At 45.2% G+C, this 13,552-nt stretch overlaps 1 protein-coding gene across 1 annotated transcript in view; it reads right to left on the bottom strand.

The window, feature by feature from the left end:
- Nucleotides 1-1,265, bottom strand: part of CLCN1 (chloride voltage-gated channel 1) — a 292,883-nt gene extending 291,618 nt beyond the window's left edge. Inside the window, exon 1 of the mRNA XM_063962669.1 lies at nt 1,124-1,265. Within this exon, the coding sequence (XP_063818739.1) occupies nt 1,124-1,174 (51 nt within the window). The 5' untranslated portion in view covers nt 1,175-1,265. The remainder of the gene's footprint in view (nt 1-1,123) is intronic.
- Between the last annotated feature and the right edge of the window lie 12,287 nt (nt 1,266-13,552).

Genomic DNA, 13,552 nt, shown 5'->3' with positions numbered 1-13,552 from the left:
ATGTAAAGAGAGATAAGGTCAGAGATGTAAGAGGGAGAAGAGTGGGTGAGGGCTTTGTAGGTGAGTGTGAGCGCACACATGAAATCGCACACTTGCACGGGGAGAATTTTCACTCCCCCTGGGTGGTGACTATCTGATCGCAGGACAGTGTAATCTGCAGCACAGCGATCAGGCCCTTAGGCTTACTACACTATCCCTTAAACTCATGAATCACACATCTTCTCTAGCTGCTTAAAACCAGGCTTGAAGCCAGCCAGCCACAGAACCTGTGTAATACATACGTGTCCCAGTTTAAAGGGACAGTATGGTAAGCCTATCCCAGCTTATCTGTTCGTTCCAGCATGAAACTCAATATGGGCAAAATTTAGAAACAACTTCCCATCTCTAGGGAATTCCGAATACCTTTAACCACATATAATAGCGCAGAGGTTTCCTCAAGACACCCTAGCGCTTCAGGTTTTAAGTATATCCATGCTTGGCCACAAGTGACTTGATTAGTACCCCAGTCAATTTGATTTAACCATTTGTGCTGAGCCATGGCTATCCTTAAAACCTGGAATGTTAAAACGCTGAAACCACTGTAAATAGCATATACGGAGCTCATTCTGAACTGGAGCACAGCAGAAAATAAGTAACTGTGTACCTGGGTTACACCATGCTGCACTGCAGGGGGGCAGGGGTAAGTGTAACATGTGCAGAAACAGACAGGTGTGGGAGGGGCGTGTCCAAGCTCAAATATAAATTGCAGTGTAACAATAACAATACAGCTGTCCAGCATCTGTGGGCTACATGCAAAAGCAGCCAGTATTTACCCTGCATGCACACATGACATAATACATGTATAGCAGCACGGCTTGCCCAGGTGCAATGCAAAGTTAATTGTTATTGTTTTGCTTTGTGCAATATATAACGTTGGCTCTGATGAGGTCTCAGCCCTGCCCTGAGAACCTAGGAGTAGCAGAGTAACAAGTACAGTTTATAACACTTCTAATCCCAGATGACTCATCGCCCAGTGGGGGAACCCAGACCAGCTTTCCCCTTACCGGGACACCGCCCCCCCCTCCGTACTGCGCTCCATATTGGGGTGACCCCCTTGTTACAAGGACCACCCTTTGGCACTCACCAGAGTATGATGGTATGTGAGAGTTTTGGTAGGCAGATCCACCCCAGGCATAACCAGATGTCTGACAGGAGGGTGAGGCCGGGCAGAGGGTAGCAGCACTGGCAGTGCCGTCTTCAGATCTGCCCCCTGCCTGATTCTAGGACCCTCTGTGCAGACTTCTCATTAAGAGCCTGTCACTGGGGGGGCTAACACATTGGTAGTGTAGGGAAACATCCGGTTGTCACAGGAGACGTCACCTGCTGCTCGAGACATCACCTGTAACTTGAGACATCCGTCTTGTCACATGGATACCCAGGAATAACCGTGGGTGTACTAGATCCCAGATATCCATTGTGCGAATGCGGCACTTTCTGACCGCTACAGGATCTGGATAATAATAGTCAGTGTGATGCATTGCTCCTTGCAATGCAATTATTACTGCAATGCTGCTTGTAGTGTAATTATTACTGCAATGCTCCCTGTAATTTAATTATTACTGCAATGCTCCCTGTAATGTAATTATTACTGCAATGCTCCCTGTAATGTAATTATTACTGCAATGCTGCTTGTAGTGTAATTATTACTGCAATGCTCCTTGTAATGTAATTATTACCGCAATGCTCACTGTAATGTAATTATTACTGCAATGCTCCTTGTAATGGCATTATTACTGCAATGCTGCTTGTAGTGTAATTATTACTGCAATGCTCCTTGTAGTGTAATTATTACTGCAATGCTCCCTGTAATGTAATTATTACTGCAATGCTCCTTGTAATGTCATTATTACTGCAATGCTCCCTGTAATGTAATTATTACTGCAATGCTCCCTGTAATGTAATTATTACTGCAATGCTGCTTGTAGTGTAATTATTACTGCAATGCTCCCTATAATCCAATTATTACTGCGATGCTCCGTGTAATGTAATTATTACTGCAATGATCCCTGTAATTTAATTATTACTGCAATGCTCCCTGTAATGTAATTATTACTGCAATGCTCCCTGTAGTGTAATTATTACTACAATGCTCCCTATAATCCAATTATTACTGCGATGCTCCTTGTAATGTAATTATTACTGCAATGCTCCTTGTAATGTAATTATTACTGCAATCCTCCCTCTAATGTAATTATTACTGCGATGCTCCTTGTAATGTAATTATTACTGCAATGCTCCCTGTAATGTAATTCTTACTGCAATGCTCCCTGTAATGTAATTATTACTGCATTGCTGCCTGTAGTGTAGTTATTACTACAATGCTCCCTATAATCCAATTATTACTGCGATGCTCCTTGTAATGTAATTACTGCAATGCTCCTTGTAATGTAATTATTATTGCAATGCTCGTTGTAATGTAATTATTACTGTCATGCTCCCTGTAATGTAATTATTACTGTCATGCTCCCTGTAATGTAATTATTACTGCCATGCTCCCTATAATCCAATTATTACTGCGATGCTCCTTGTAATGTAATTATTACTGCAATGCTCCCTATAATCCAATTACTGCAATGCTCCTTGTAATGTAATTATTACTGCAATGCTCCCTGTAGTGTAATTATTACTGCCATGCTCCCTATAATCCAATTATTACTGCGATGCTCCCTGTAATGTAATTATTACTGCAATGCTCCTTGTAAAGTAATTATTACTGCAATGCTCCCTGTAATGTCATTATTACTGCAATGCTCCTTGTAAAGTAATTATTAATGCAATGCTCCCTGTAATGTCATTATTACTGCAATGCTCCTTGTAAAGTAATTATTAATGCAATGCTCCCTGTAAAGTAATTATTACTGCAATGCTCCTTGTAAAGTAATTATTACTGCAATGTTCCCTGTAAAGTAATTATTACTGCAATGCTCCTTGTAAAGTAATTATTACTGCAATGTTCCCTGTAATGTAATTATTACTGCAATGCTCCTTGTACATTGCTGTGTGATTCTGTGTTTCATATAGAAATGTGCAACGGGCACTTTTCGTGTTTTTGTTTTGGATCTGGATGATTTTTGAAAAACACATAAAAACAGCTAAAATCACAGAATTTGGGGGTAATTTTATCCTATGGTATTATTAAATTCAATAACAATCATTTCCACTCATTTCCAGTCTATTCTGATCACCTCACACCTCACAATATTGTTTTTAGGCCAAAAGGTTACACCGAGGTGGCTGTATGACTAAGCTAAGCGACATAAGTGTGCGGCACAAACACCTGGCCCATCTAGGAGTGGCACTGCAGTCCTACTGCACTAATGGCAGATACCGGACGCACGTCTAACACCAGCATAGTTGTCAAGGCCTCAGTTTATCCGCTTTGCAGTAGGATGACTGCTATCATATTTCATCTTCCTCACAAAGGACTGTTGGACAGTCAGTTGCTTACTGGAAGTAGTACAAGTGGGCTTACGACTTCCCCTCTGGGATGATGATCGACTCCCAGCAGCAACAACAGCAGCGCCAGCAGCAGCAGCAGCAGGAGGAAGTGGTTCTTGATCTTTTACGGCAGTATCACTGGACTTATACGGCAGTACCGCTGGACTTATACGGCAGTATCACTGGACTTATACGGCAGTATCACTGGACTTATACGGCAGTATCACTGGACTTATACGGCAGTATCACTGGACTTATACGGCAGTATCACTGGAATTATACGGCAGTATCACTGGACTTATACGGCAGTATCACTGGACTTATACGGCAGTATCACTGGACTTATATGGCAGTACCGCTGGACTTATACGGCAGTATCACTGGACTTATACGGCAGTATCACTGGACTTATACGGCAGTATCACTGGACTTATACGGCAGTATCACTGGACTTATAAGGCAGTATCACTGGAATTATACGGCAGTATCGCTGGACTTATACGGCAGTACCACTGGACTTATACGGCAGTACCGCTGGACTTATACGGCAGTACCGCTGGACTTATACGGCAGTACCGCTGGACTTATACGGCAGTACCGCTGGACTTATACGGCAGTACCGCTGGACTTATACGGCAGTATCACTGGACTTATACGGCAGTACCGCTGGACTTATACGGCAGTACCGCTGGACTTATACGGCAGTATCACTGGACTTATACGGCAGTATCACTGGACTTATACGGCAGTGTCACTGGACTTATACGGCAGTATCACTGGACTTATACGGCAGTATCACTGGACTTATTATACGGCAGTATCACTGGACTTATACGGCAGTATCACTGGAATTATACAGCAGTATCACTGGAATTATACGGCAGTACCGCTGGACTTATACGGCAGTACCGCTGGACTTATACGGCAGTATCACTGGACTTATACGGCAGTATCACTGGACTTATACAACAGTATCACTGGAATTATACGGCAGTACCACTGGACTTATAAGGCAGTATCACTGGACTTATAAGGCAGTATCACTGGACTTATAAGGCAGTATCACTGGACTTATACAGCAGTATCACTGGACTTATACAGCAGTATCACTGGACTTATACGGGAGTATCACTGGAATTATACGGCAGTATCACTGGAATTATACGGCGGTACCGCTGGACTTATACTGCAGTATCACGGGACTTATACGGCAGTACCGCTGGACTTATACGGCAGTATCACTGGAATTATACTGCAGTACCGCTGGACTTATACGGCAGTATCGCTGGACTTATACGGCAGTATCACTGGACTTATACGGCAGTATCACTGGACTTCTACGGGAGTATCACTGGAATTATACGGCAGTATCACTGGAATTATACGGCGGTACCGCTGGACTTATACGGCAGTACCACTGGACATATACGGCAGTACCACTGGATTTATACGACCGTACAACTGGACATATACGGCAGTATCACTGGAATTATATGGCAGTACCACTGGACATATACGGCAGTATCACTGGATTTATACGGCAGTATCACTGGATTTATACGGCAGTACCACTGGACTTATACGGCACTACCACTGGACTTATATGGCAGCACAGGGACACCACCACTGGACTGATGCAGCACAACACAGCACCACTGCAATGCACTGGACTTATACAGCAGCACTGGACATATGGCAGCAGAGGACACCACCACTGTGACTGGACTGATGCAGCATAAGACACTACACTGGACTGAGCAGCACAAGACAGCACTGGAATCACCGCCCCACTTTCCCTCCCGCACAGACACTGAGGACGGAGACACATCCTCTCGCTACACTCTCCAATGCCGGAGTGAAAATGGCGGCGACGCGCGGCTCCTTATATGGAATCCAAAACCCGCGAGAATCCGACAGTGGGATGGTGACGTTTTGCCTCGTTCTGGTTTCCGAGTCAGGTGGGAAAACCCGAGCCGGGCTCGGATCCGGGCTCGGGTAGTGAAGTCCAGTAGGGTTCGGTTCTCAGGGAACCGAACCCGCTCATCTCTAGTTTCATACATATCACATTTACGTTACAAGACAGCATTGCTACAGTGAATAAAGAGTCTCTTTATTAACATGTGCTAACTAAAATCTATCACAGCTCATTGCGGCAATACAGATTTTAGTTGTGCCGCAATTCACCAATCTGGAGCTTCTTTCGACACTGATCACCGATACGGTGAGACCCAGCGGTGGTGGCCGGCATGGTGATGGGACTAAGTTGATGCTGTAAGCATGGAGGTAGGTCAGGATCCTGTAGTTCGGCAGTGGGCATACAATGGCGGCGTTTCCCATTTTAAAAATGGCGTTGCTTCTATAGATAACCGGGACGATAGTCATCATGCCACCTCCTTGTGTCGGCTAATATTAGCCAGCATGAGGCAGCGGGTGTCAGCCCGAAGGTGGAGGAGAAGCAAGAAAGAGCTCCTGAAGACAATACACAGCCTTGCTGCAAGCCCTGGGAAGATGCGGCCACACAAAAAGCTTAAATGCCGCCGTCCCCAGGTGAAGGTCAAAGAAGACGCCGCTGCTGCAAGCCTTGTGGAGATGGCAGCCATGCAACAGAGCTCAAAGAATGTCGCCCCCCAGGTGAATATGAATGCAGAAAAGGCGGTTGCAAGCCCCGGGGAAGTGGCGGCCTTGCAAAAAAGATTAAAGGCCGATGCCCCCCAGGAGAAGATGCTGTGTAATAAATTATTACAACATTGCTCTGTCTTTATTTTAAGATTTTCTTTGCAGGTGCAAGTAGGCACTTAATGTCTGAGCATGCTGGCACTTGTGGTTCTCCAAGTGTCGGCATGTTGGGCAAGGCTTGCTGGGACCTGTAGGACACCTGTAAAGAACAATATTAACATACCTTGAACATAAATAGGGGCTTTCAGCACAAGGATGGCTGTAGCTCGTGAGGGGAGATCCCGTTTAATTTTTTGGGGTGCACACTTTCCGAGGAATTCCATGGCAGAGGGCCCCCACAGTGGCCATGGCACTAACCCCCTGACTGGTTCAGTCTAGTGCTGGATGTTGTGGTATTATAGGGGGAACCCCACACTGGCCGTCTCCCCCCTCCCCGCTCCACCCCCCAATTTACATTACCAGAATAGGCACAGTGGCGTAACTACTGCCCCCGCAGCCCTCGCGGTGGCTTGGAGGCGCAGGGCTGCGGGGGGCGCCACCACTGATTTAGCGCAGATTGACATGCGGACGAGCCGTCCGCATGTCAATCTGCTGTCTCCGTCCTTCCTTAGCCGCTGCTGTGAAGGAGGGACATGGAGGGCACAGCGCGCGCCTCTCCTGTGTCCCTCCTGCGTCTCCGGCGTGTCTATTGAATGAAGTGCCCGTTCGTGAGCTCTGATTGGCTCACGAACCGGCACTTCATTTAACAGACACGCCGGAGACGCAGGAGGGACACAGGAGAGGCGCGCGCTGTGCCCTCCGTGTCCCTCCTACACAAAACAGCGGGGGAGCGGGGGGGGGGGGGGGAGCTGTACCTGGCACTGGGGGAGGGGAAGCATATTTGGCACTTGGGGGGGCATATGTGGCACTGAGGGGGCATATGTGACACTGGGGGGTATATGTGTACCTGGCACTTGGGGGGGGGCATATTTGGCATTGGGGGCATGTGTGTACCTGGCACTGTGGGGGTATATCTGGCACTGGAAGCATATGTGGCACTGGGAACACAGCCCTAGCAACAAGCATTACCCCCTAGCAACGAGCATGACACCCAGTGCATGAAACCCCTGGCAACGAGCATGACATCCAGTGCATGAAACCCCTGGCAACGAGCATGACACCCAGTGCATGAAACCCCTGGCAACGAGCATGACACCCTGAGCATGAAAACCCCTGGCACCGTGCATGGAACCAAGAGCATGAAACCCCTGGCAACGAGCATGACACCCAGTGCATGAAACCCCTGGCAACGAGCATGACACCCTGAGCATGAAAACCCCTGGCACCGTGCATGGAACCAAGAGCATAAAACCCCTGGCAACGAGCATGACACCCAGTGCATGAAACCCCTGGCAACGAGCATGACACCCTGAGCATGAAAACCCCTGGCACCGTGCATGGAACCAAGAGCATGAAACCCCTGGCAATGAGCAGGTAATTTAAAAGTAATTAGAAGCCTTACTGTAGGACTTAATGTGTAGTGGGCATTGCGGTGTGTGGCATAATGTATCACTGACATTGCGGTGTGTGTCATAATGTGTCACAGGCATTACGGTGTGTGGCATACTATATCACGGGCATTGTGGTATGTGGTATAATGTCTCAGGGGCATTGCAGTGTGGCATAATGTATAACGGGCATTGCGGTGTGTGGCATAGGTTATAGCGGGCATTGCGGTATGTGTCACAGGCATTACGGTGTGTGGTATACTATATCACGGGCATTGTGGTATGTGGTATAATGTCTCAGGGTCATTGCAGTGTGTGGCATAATGTATCACGGACATTGAGCTGTGTGTCATAATGTGTCAGGCATTACGGTGTGTGGTATACTATATCACGGGCATTGTGGTATGTGGTATAATGTCTCAGGGTCATTGTGGTGTGTGTCATAATGTGTCACAGGCATTGTATGTGCTATAATGTAACGGGCATTGCAGTGTGTAGCATAATGTATAATGGGCATTGCGATTCCTGTCACAATGTGTCACAGGCATTACGGTGTGTGGCATACTATATCACGGGCATTGTGGTATGTGGTATAATGTCTCGGGGGCATTGCAGTGTGGCATAATGTATAACGGGCATTGCGGTGTGTGGCATAGGGTATAACGGGCATTGCGGTATGTGTCACAGGCATTACGGTGTGTGGTATACTATATCACGGGCATTGTGGTATGTGGTATGTGGTATAATGTCTCAGGGTCATTGCAGTGTGTGGCATAATGTATCACGGACATTGAGCTGTGTGTCATAATGTGTCAGGCATTACGGTGTGTGGTATACTATATCACGGGCATTGTGGTATGTGGTATAATGTCTCAGGGTCATTGCGGTGTGTGTCATAATGTGTCACAGGCATTGTATGTGCTATAATGTATCAGGGGCATTGCAGTGTGTAGCATAATGTATAATGGGCATTGCGATTCCTGTCACAATGTGTCACAGGCATTACGGTGTGTGGCATAATGTGTCGGGGGCATTATGGTGTGTGTATATTGTGTCATGTGCATTATTGTGTGTGGCATAATGTCTAAGGGCCATTGCAGTATGTGGCATAATGTATACTGGGCATTACTATAAGGAGGAAAAATGACAAATAATGTAAGGGGCATGAATCAGGATTATTTTTCTTTCCTGTGGAGGCCAACGTCTGGGCATGCAGGTTGCAAAACTGGGGTATAAGGTAGTCTTTTCCTGCAATACCACACCCCTTTATGCGAAGCCACGCCCATTTCAACAAAGCCACGCCCCTTTTTGCGGCGCACCCCTTCAGCACGCGCAATTTCATCTCTTTACTAGTGCCAATTAGAATTTTTTGGATTGGGGGAGAAAAATTTCTAGTTACGCCACTGAATAGGCACAATGGCCCTCATTCCGAGTTGTTCGCTCGCAAGCTGCTTTTAGCAGCTTTGCACACGCTAAGCCGCCGCCTACTGGGAGTGAATCTTAGCTTAGCAAAATTGCGAACAAAAGATTCGCAATATTGCAAAAAAATACTTCTCTGTGCAGTTTCTGAGTAGCTCGAGACTTACTCTTCCAGTGCGATCAGTTCAGTGCTTGTCGTTCCTGGTTTGACGTCACAAACACACCCAGCGTTCGCCCAGACACTCCTCCGTTTCTCCATCCACTCCCGCGTTTTTCCCAGAAACGGTAGCGTTTTTTCAAACACTCCCATAAAACGGCCAGTTTCCGCCCAGAAACACCCACTTCCTGTCAATCACATTACGATCACCAGAACGAAGAAAAAACCTTGTAATGCCGTGAGTAAAATTCCTAACTGCATAGCAAATTTACTTGGCGCAGTCGCAGTGCGAACATTGCGCATGCGCAGTTAGCGGAAAATCACTGCGATGCGAAGAAAGTTACCGAGCGAACAACTCGGAATGTCACAAAATCTTAGCAACGATAATGCCCCACCGCTAAGTGCTTATATAAGTGAGGAAGTAGTCTATGACCGATTAAAAAATATTAATATTAATAAGTCACCTGGTCCAGACGGAATTCACTGAAGGGTTCTCAGGGAGCTACACTCTGAACTAGCAAGACCGCTATTTTTGATCTTCAAAGACTCACTTACATCAGGCATGGTTCTCAAATGGTAAGGACAATACGTGTTTGGAATTCCCTGCCAAATAGAGTAGTAATAGCGGATTTGGTCGATACTTTTAAGAATGGGCTAGATAAATTCCTAATGGATAAGGATATTATTATTATTATTATTATCCTTTATTTATATGGCGCCACAAGGGTTCCGCAGCGCCCAATTACAGAGTACATATGCACATAATCAAAACAGGAAAACAGTGACTTACAGTTGAAGACAATACAGGACAAGTACAGGGTAACTAAGCATAACTACTAGAGATGAGCGGGTTAGGTTCCTCTGAATCCGAACCCGCCCGAACTTCAGGTTTTTTACACGGGTCCGAGCAGGCTCGGATCTTCCCGCCTTGCTCGGCTAACCCGAGCGCGCCCGAACGTCATCATCACGCTGTCGGATTCTCGCGAGACTCGGATTCAATATAAGGAGCCTCGCGTCGCCGCCATTTTCACACGTGCATTGAGAGTCATAGGGAGAGGACGTGGCTGGCGTCCTCTCCGTTTAGAGAAGAGAGAGACACAGTATTTTCGGGGAGCATTATTAGGAGGAGTACTACTGTATACTACTATACTACTTGCTGAAGTGATATTTATAGATTAGATAGTGTGACTGTAAGTGTATTATCTGACTTGTGGGGGAGACACTGACAGTGGGGAGCAGTTAGAGTCTGAGAGCAGGACTCAGGAGTACATATAACGTACAGTGCACACTTTTGCTGCCAGAGTCAGTGCCACACTGCCATTGTTGTGACCACACTGACCACCAGTATAATAATATATTTTGTGATTGTCTGCTTAGGCCTCGGAGTACTAGTTGCAAGTTGCAACGTGACCTGTCCTGAAGTGACCACCAGTTTAATAATCAATCACCACCAGTTTAATATATATATATATATATATATATATATATATATATAATTGTATATAATATATATATATATATATAATATTGTATACCACCTACCCGTGGTTTTTTTTTTTTTCATTCTTCTTTATACATACTACTATAGTAGCTTACTGTAGCAGTCTGCGGTGCTGTGCTGACCTGACAGTGTCCAGCAGGTCCGTCATCAGTCATTACATAATAAATATATATAGTACCTGTCCGGCTGCAGTACTAGTGATATTATATTAATTTCATCTCATTATCAATAATTTATCATCCAGTCTAGACTCTATATTAGCAGCAGACACAGTACGTTAGTCCACGGCTGTAGCTACCTCTGTGTCGGCACTCGGCAGTCCATCCATAATTGTATACCACCTACCCGTGGTTTTTTTTTTTTCTTTCTTCTTTGTACATACTACTATAGAGTATAGTAGCTTACTGTAGCAGTCTGCGGTGCTGCTGAGCTGACAGTGTCCAGCAGGTCCGTCATCAGTCATCATTACCTAATAAATATATTATCTACCTGTCCGGCTGCAGTACTAGTGATATTATATATACATACATATATATATTGATTTCATCTCATTATCAATCATCCAGTCTATATTAGCAGCAGACACAGTACGTTAGTCCACGGCTGTAGCTACCTCTGTGTCGGCACTCGGCAGTCCATCCATAATTGTATACCACCTACCCGTGGTTTTTTTTTTTCTTTCTTCTTTGTACATACTACTATAGTATAGTAGCTTACTGTAGCAGTCTGCGGTGCTGCTGAGCTGACAGTGTCCAGCAGGTCCGTCATCAGTCATCATTACCTAATAAATATATTATCTACCTGTCCGGCTGCAGTACTAGTGATATTATATATACATACATATATATATATTGATTTCATCTCATTATCAATCATCCAGTCTATATTAGCAGCAGACACAGTACGTTAGTCCACGGCTGTAGCTACCTCTGTGTCGGCACTCGGCAGTCCATCCATAATTGTATACCACCTACCCGTGTTTTTTTTTTTTTTCTTTCTTCTTTGTACATACTACTATAGAGTATAGTAGCTTACTGTAGCAGTCTGCGGTGCTGCTGAGCTGACAGTGTCCAGCAGGTCCGTCATCAGTCATCATTACCTAATAAATATATTATCTACCTGTCCGGCTGCAGTACTAGTGATATTATATATACATACATATATATATTGATTTCATCTCATTATCAATCATCCAGTCTATATTAGCAGCAGACACAGTACGTTAGTCCACGGCTGTAGCTACCTCTGTGTCGGCACTCGGCAGTCCATCCATAATTGTATACCACCTACCCGTGGTTTTTTTTTTTCTTTCTTCTTTGTACACACTACTATAGTATAGTAGCTTACTGTAGCAGTCTGCGGTGCTGCTGAGCTGACAGTGTCCAGCAGGTCCGTCATCAGTCATCATTACCTAATAAATATATTATCTACCTGTCCGGCTGCAGTACTAGTGATATTATATATACATACATATATATATTGATTTCATCTAATTATCAATCATCCAGTCTATATTAGCAGCAGACACAGTACGTTAGTCCACGGCTGTAGCTACCTCTGTGTCGGCACTCGGCAGTCCATCCATAATTGTATACCACCTACCCGTGGTTTTTTTTTTTTCTTTCTTCTTTGTACATACTACTATAGTATAGTAGCTTACTGTAGCAGTCTGCGGTGCTGCTGAGCTGACAGTGTCCAGCAGGTCCGTCATCAGTCATCATTACCTAATAAATATATTATCTACCTGTCCGGCTGCAGTACTAGTGATATTATATATACATACATACATATATATATATTGATTTCATCTCATTATCAATCATCCAGTCTATATTAGCAGCAGACACAGTACGTTAGTCCACGGCTGTAGCTACCTCTGTGTCGGCACTCGGCAGTCCATCCATAATTGTATACCACCTACCCGTGGTTTTTTTTTTTTTTCTTCTTTGTACATACTACTATAGTATAGTAGCTTACTGTAGCAGTCTGCGGTGCTGCTGAGCTGACAGTGTCCAGCAGGTCCGTCATCAGTCATCATTACCTAATAAATATATTATCTACCTGTCCGGCTGCAGTACTAGTGATATTATATATACATACATATATATATTGATTTCATCTCATTATCAATCATCCAGTCTATATTAGCAGCAGACACAGTACGTTAGTCCACGGCTGTAGCTACCTCTGTGTCGGCACTCGGCAGTCCATCCATAAGTATACTAGTATCCATCCATCTCCATTGTTTACCTGAGGTGCCTTTTAGTTGTGCCTATTAAAATATGGAGAACAAAAATGTTGAGGTTCCAAAATTAGGGAAAGATCAAGAGCCACTTCCACCTCGTGCTGAAGCTGCTGCCACTAGTCATGGCCGAGACGATGAAATGCCAGCAACGTCGTCTGCCAAGGCCGATGCCCAATGTCATAGTACAGAGCATGTCAAATCCAAAACACCAAATATCAGTAAAAAAAGGACTCCAAAACCTAAAATAAAATTGTCGGAGGAGAAGCGTAAACTTGCCAATATGCCATTTACCACACGGAGTGGCAAGGAACGGCTGAGGCCCTGGCCTATGTTCATGGCTAGTGGTTCAGCTTCACATGAGGATGGAAGCACTCAGCCTCTCGCTAGAAAACTGAAAAGACTCAAGCTGGCAAAAGCACCGCAAAGAACTGTGCGTTCTTCGAAATCCCAAATCCACAAGGAGAGTCCAATTGTGTCGGTTGCGATGCCTGACCTTCCCAACACTGGACGTGAAGAGCATGCGCCTTCCACCATTTGCACGCCCCCCTGCAAGTGCTGGAAGGAGCACCCGCAGTCCAGTTCCTGATAGT

Source organism: Pseudophryne corroboree, chromosome 3, assembly GCF_028390025.1.
Source record: "Pseudophryne corroboree isolate aPseCor3 chromosome 3, aPseCor3.hap2, whole genome shotgun sequence".
NCBI lineage: Eukaryota > Metazoa > Chordata > Amphibia > Anura > Myobatrachidae > Pseudophryne > Pseudophryne corroboree.
Note: the sequence above shows the minus strand (reverse complement) of the source record. Positions and strands in the feature narration are given on the sequence as shown.